We start from the raw sequence: 6,596 nt of genomic DNA, 5'->3' as shown, positions 1-6,596 counted from the left end.
CAAACCCAGGCACAGTGGCTCGTGCTGTAATCCCAGGAGGTTGAGATTACACTCCTGGGATTAGGAGGTTGGGAGCGTCACTTGAGGCCAGGAACTTGAGACCAGCCTGAGAAACACAGCAAGACCTTGTCTTTATTATTTTTTTATTATCTTTTTTTATTTCCCAGATCCCTGTTCTTTAAAGACTTTGTCTTTAAAAAAGTTTTTAAACATTAGCTGGGCACGGTGACAAAATGAGCCATCTCTAAATATAAATAAATGACAGATTGGGCTTTCTAAATACCATTTCCCCCACAAAAAGAAATCAGGAGTCCTTGGAGAAATGGACTGCCTTTCCTACAGGAACCAAACAATTCATGAAGAAATATGTCTTTATAGAAGTATTTAGACAATAAATAAGAGATTACAGAATTACAGGTTGAGTATCCCTTATCCAAAATGCCTAGAACCAGAGTATTTTGGATTTTTTTTTTTTTTTTTTGGAGGCAGAGTCTCACTCTGTCGCCCATGCTGGAGTGCAGTGGTGCAATCTTGGCTCACTGCAACTGCTGCTTCCCAGGTTTAGGTGAGTCTCCTGTCTCAGCCTCCTGAGTAGCTGTGACTACAAGTGCATGCCACCACACTGGCTAAATTTTTTGTATTTTTAGTAGAGACGGGGTTTCACTATGTCGCCCAAGCTGGTCTCAAACTCCTGAGCTCAGGCAATTGGCCCACCTTGGTGTCCCAAAGTGCTGGGAATACAGGTATGAGCCACCACGTCTGGCCAAGTATTTTGGATTTTTTTCAAATTTTTGGAATATTTACATATACATAATGAGATATCTTGGGTATGGAACCTGTCTATACATTAAATTCATTTATGTTTCATATATATCTTATACATATAGCCTGACAGTAATTTCATTCAGTATTTTAAATAATTTGCACAAAACAAAGCTTATATACATTGAATCATCATAAAGGTAAGGTATCACTATCTCAGTCACCCATGTGGACTATCTGTGGTTGTTAGGCATCACCTTCATTCCTGACTCACGGTACATTTTGACAGCAACCCATTACATGAGGTCAAGTATGAAATTTTCCACTTGTGGCACCATGTCAGCACACAAAAATTTTGGGTTTTAGAGATTTCAGATTTTTGATTTTTTGGATCAGGGATGCTCAACCTGGAGCATATCACTACTTTACAACTCCTAATGAATTAATGGCTGCATACATATCATCACCAGACATTATATTATCTATCTTCTAATGGAATTACAATAAACTTGAAAAAAAAAAAACCAAAATCTGTTAATCTGATCAAGCTTCTATCAATTTACAAAAAACACAAGGACAAAGAAATATTGGGTATGGACAATTAGCAAAATCCAGACTGTGGTAAACTCTACAGGAAAAATCTGGTTTCTTTATTAAAAGGAAGGAAGGACGAAAAAATAAAGATCAAAAAAATTTTAAATACAAAATAAGAAAAAGAGATGGAAAAGGACCTTACAGATTATAAGACTAGAGAGAGAGTTCAGCTAACTGCAATGTTTAAATTTCATTTGGATCCAAGATAACAAACTGGAAAAAAAAAAGGCCTAAGATGATCAGGGAAATATAAACACTGACTGAATAACCATTTTATGGTATGACTATGGTATTGGATACATTTTTAAAATAAGAGTCTTCATCTTCTTAGGGATACATATTTTAATACTTACAGATTGATTGATGATGCTTGGGATGTGCTTCACAATAATGGAGGAGGGGAAATAGAAGGTTAGGTAGAGAAAAAAGTGAGAGTAGATTTTTTTTTTCTTTCTGTGTTTTTTTTAGGAGCTGATAATTTTTTTAAATTTTGAGATAAGATCTCACTCTGTTGCTCAGGCTGGAGTGCACTGGTGTGATCTTAGCTCACGGCAGCCTCCACCTCCTAGGTTCAAGTGACTCTCTCACCTTAGCCTCCCAAATAGCTGGGACTACAGGCACGCACCACCACTCTCGGCTAATTTTTGTACTTTTTTGGTAGAGGGGGGTTTTACCATCTTGGCCAGGATGGTGGTCTCGAATTCCTGACCTCAAGTGATCCTTCTGCCTAGGCCTCCCAAAGTACTGGGATTATAGGTATGAGCCACAGCACCAGGCCAAGAGTTGGTAATTTTTGAAGCTGGGTGACAGACACACAAGGATTAATAAAACTACTCTATTTTTGGATATGTTTGAAATTTTCTATGAGACTAAATTTTTTTTAAAAAAGGTTTCATCACAAACTTTCCTAACACATAAAGTGAAGTACAAGACCATGTTCCCAGAGATCTGCCAAGAATAAAAGTGCCAATGAATATTATGCTCATGCACAGGCTACTCTTTGAGACGGAGTCTTACTCTGTTACCCAGGCTGGAGTGCAGTGGCCCGACCTCGGCTCACTGCAACCTCCACCCGCCAGGGTTCAAGTGATTCTCCTGCCTTAGCCTCTTGAGTAGCTGGGATTACAGGCGTGTGCCACTACGCCCAGCTAATTTTTGTATTTTTAGTAGATATTAGAAGTATTTTTAGTAGATTTTAGTCTGTCACTGCACCCGGCTAATTTTTCTATTTTTAGTAGCGACAGGGTTTCACCATCTTGGCTAGGCTGGTCTTGAACTCCTGACCTCGTGATCTACCTGCCTCAGCCTCTCAAAGTGTTGGGATTACAGGCATGAGCCACAAGCCTGGCCTTGTATTTAAGAATAAATTAACCTTAGCTTACTATAACTTTTTACTTCTTGACTCTTTTATATTGCTATTTAGCTTAAAACATGAACACATTGTACAGCTGTACAGAAATATTTTTCCTTTATATCCTTATTCTATAAACTTTTTTCAATTTTAAAATTTAAAATTTTTTAAAGCTTTTCAAACTTAAACTAAGATACTAACACACACATTAGCCTAGGCCTACACAGGGTCAAGGTCATTAATATCACTGTCTTCCACCTCCACTTCTTGTCCTACTGGAAGGTCTTAAAGAATAATAACATCCATGGAGCTATCATCTCCTATGATAACAATGCCTTCTTTTGAAATAACTCCTGAAGGACTTGCCTGAGGCTGTTTTATAGTTAACCTGTTTTATTTATAAGTTGGATTACATTCTAAAGTAACAATAAAGGCCAGGCACGGTGGCTTGCGTCTGCAATTCCAGCATTTGAGCGGCAAGACAGGATTGCTTGAGGCCAGGAATTTGAGACCAGCCTGGTCAACATAGTGAGACCCCATCTCTCTACAAAACATTTAAAAAGTAGCCAGGTGTAGTGGCTTGTGTGTATAATCCTAGCTACTTGGGAGACTGAGGCAAGAGAATCACTTGAGTACAGGAGGTTGAGGCTGCAGTGAGCCAACCAGCCTGGGTGACAAAGCGAGATTCTGGCTCAAAAAAATAAAATAATGTAACAATAAAGAGTAAACTATAGTAAATACATAATACAATAACTTAATGGTTTGTTATCATTATTAAGTATTATGTTATTGTACATAATTATATGTACTATCCTTTAACAGGACTGGCAGCGCAGGTTTGTTTACATTAGCATCACCACAAACATGTGAGTAATGCGATGTGCTACATTACAGTGTCACTAGGCAATGGAAATTTTCCAGCTCCATTATAATCTTTTTTTTTGAGACAGAGTTTTGCTCTGTTTTCCAGGCTGTGGTGGCGGGCGCCTGTAGTCCCAGCTCCTAATGAGAATGTAATGCGTGATGATCTGTCAGTACCTCTCATCATCCCCAGATGGGACCTTTGTGTGTGCAGTTTACAACAGGGTTCACACTCCTATGAGAATCTAATACCACTGCTGATCTGATAGGAGGCAGAGCTCAGGTGGTAACGCAAGCGATGGGGAGTGGCTGTAAATATAGAAGCTTTGCTAGCTCACCACAATTCACCTTCTGCTGTGTGACCCAGTTCCTAACCCCAGGCATTCAGGACCCTTCGTCTAAAAGATAGTATGTTTCTCAATTTTTAAGAATCTCAGGGCTGGGAGTGGTGGCCTGTAATCCCAGCACTTTGGGAGGCCAAGGCGGGTGGATCACGAGGTCAAGAGATCGAGACCATTCTCGCCATGATGAAACCCCATCTCTACTAAAAATACAAAAATTAGCTGGGTGTGGTGGCACGCGCCTGTAGTCCCAGCTACTCAGGAGGCTGAGGCAGAAGAATCGCTTGAACCCAGGAGGCAGAGGTTGCAGTGAGCCGAGACCGCGCCACTGCACTCCAGCTTGGTGACAGAGCAAAACCCCGTCTAAAAAAAAAAAAAAAAAAAGGAATCTCAGAATATTTTGGTTCTTTTGTTAGTTTTAATTTTATTGAATCAAGATTAAAAGTCGTCTCCTTAAAACCTCCATTTTTTTCAATTTATTAATGTTTTCTTTGTGGTCAAGAGTATAACTAACTTTTGGAAATGTTTGATAGACTTAAGAGAAAAAATATTCCCATGTAAGGAACACAAGTTTTTCTATTCAATTGAGTTTGTTGATTATATTATTAAAATATTCTATGATCTTAAATTTTTTGAGATGGAATATTGATATGTTGCCCAGGCTGGCCTCAAACTCCTGGGTTGAAGTGATTCTTCCACCTCAGCCTCTCAAGTAGCTGGGATTACAAGTACCCTGCCACTGTATTCAGTTTACATGTTTGATTCTGAAAATTGTTCATTAAAAACCTCTGCTACCCTTAGATTTTTATAAGGGAGGAAAAACCATGTTAGTTTTATAATCAGGACACTGTATTAAAAAAATAGATGGTAAGGAATGAAGAAAAAATTAAAATTTTATCTTATCAAAATCCACGATTAAAAAAAATCCATGTAAAAATTTTTGGGTTTTGTTTATGCTAACCACAAATGTATCTACTATAAGAAAACTACAGGAAAATTTGCTTTCATTCTTTTTATGCTTTTAAATAAATGTTTGCTTTGGTGCAGTTTAATAAAAAGTGCAATATATATGTTAACTGAGATAACTAGCTCGCCAAGAAACAGCACTTACATTGCCTGGAAGATTGCTCTGTCGGGGTTTCTGTATCAAGATGTGGACCTGGAGAAGTATAAAGAACTCTCTTATTGTTATTCTCCCATCTTTGAGTTTCTGAGAAAAGAAAAAAAGTTTGCATGACCATTCAATATGATCTCACTTTGATATAACCAGCTCATTTTTGTTTCTAAAAGCTTAAAGTACCTTGTATATATTTATGGAAATATTATCCAGATATCTGCAGGCTATAAATCAGCAGATTTTTATCTAAGACTATTTCTTAAGGTTATTAAATAACAATAGACTTTAAAAAAATCCAAAAACCCAAAAAATACACCTTTTTTTCCTTTTTTTGGGGGGGGGACAAGGTCTTGCTCTATCGCCCAGCCTGGGATGCAGTTGTGTGATCATGGCTCACTGCAGCCTTGAACTCTTGGGCTCAGGTGATTCTCTGGCCGGGATTACAGGCATGCACTACCATACCCAGCCAAAACAAATACCTTTTAATCATGACTTCTACTCCATTTAATTAATTGCTATGTTGGATCTTTAACAAAGTAGTCTTCTGTAGATTTAAAATATTTCATAATTAAAAGAAAACTCAAACCAAGAAAATTACTTGTATTAGAAATGAGACATTTAAACTTCTTTTCTTTGTAAATAAATAAAAATAATAATAATTTTAACATACCTCCCTCAAGCTCTCTTCACAAATAGTATCTCTGAGAAACTGTGATTCCATTTGACTACTGCGGTAAGCTAAAAGTAAAGGAAATTCTGGTGAGGAACAAGTCAAAACTAAACTTTGAACTTAATTGTAGTTATCATTCAGATCATTTATAATCCTGAAGCCACCCACTGTGATCTTTGTGATCTTTCTGGGAAGGAAGTCATGTAAGCAGGGCAAAGTACACATAGTTTTAAAATCCAATGTTCATCCACTAATTATAAGCCCATGAAGGAAATCACTCTATTTCTTCGTAGTATGTCACTTCTCAATGCATTAAAATAACTAAGAATTAAAAATAAACCAAATATTATTTTACTAATCAACTTTTTATAACCCCAAAATGGCATATACAACATTAAAATATTTCCTGAACTAAGATATATTTATTGTTAGTCAAGTAAGCAGATGGCTGGTATTATTTAGCTTTCATGAAGATCTTACTGCTAAAGTCCAGGGAGGTCCCATCAGCCTTGATCGAATCCAGAGAGCTGCTGCAACTAGATGGGGTCCTGCTCAGGCTTTTTATCAATACACTGTTAGCATTTTTATCTATATGCTCTTCAGTATGGTGATCAAAAATCTGAAATTGTCAATTAAGGAATATCATCAGAATAAAGTATACACAGTATACTTAATGATGAACACTAACAGAAATACTACTTCTAACACACAATTTATCTATAATTCATGTGAAATAATCTCAGTAAAGAATTGGAAGGCTGGGCGCGGTGGCTCAAGCCTGTAATTCCAGCACTTTGGGAGGCCAAGGTGGGTGGATCACAAGGTCAAGAGATCAAGACCATCCTGGTCAACATGGTGAAACCCCATCTCTACTAAAACTACAAAAAATTAGCTGGGCAT

The 6,596-nt window shown here is 37.4% G+C and overlaps 1 protein-coding gene across 3 annotated transcripts in view; it reads right to left on the bottom strand.

The window, feature by feature from the left end:
- KNL1 (kinetochore scaffold 1) overlaps positions 1-6,596 on the bottom strand; it is a 41,868-nt gene that overhangs the window by 25,218 nt on the left and 10,054 nt on the right. For all 3 annotated transcript variants that reach the window (XR_005200765.1, XM_037739432.1, XM_017530888.2), the window contains exons 3-5: positions 6,177-6,315; positions 5,697-5,764; positions 5,021-5,119 (exon numbers count right to left, since the gene is read on the bottom strand). Coding sequence is in view for 2 of the 3 variants with exons in the window: in XM_037739432.1 (XP_037595360.1) it covers positions 5,021-5,119; positions 5,697-5,764; positions 6,177-6,315 (306 nt within the window). In the remaining variant the exon portion in view is untranslated. The remainder of the gene's footprint in view (positions 1-5,020; positions 5,120-5,696; positions 5,765-6,176; positions 6,316-6,596) is intronic.

The sequence above is a fragment of the Cebus imitator genome, unplaced genomic scaffold (genome assembly GCF_001604975.1).
Source record: "Cebus imitator isolate Cc_AM_T3 unplaced genomic scaffold, Cebus_imitator-1.0 Scaffold70, whole genome shotgun sequence".
Taxonomy (NCBI): Eukaryota; Metazoa; Chordata; class Mammalia; order Primates; family Cebidae; genus Cebus; species Cebus imitator.
Note: the sequence above shows the minus strand (reverse complement) of the source record. Positions and strands in the feature narration are given on the sequence as shown.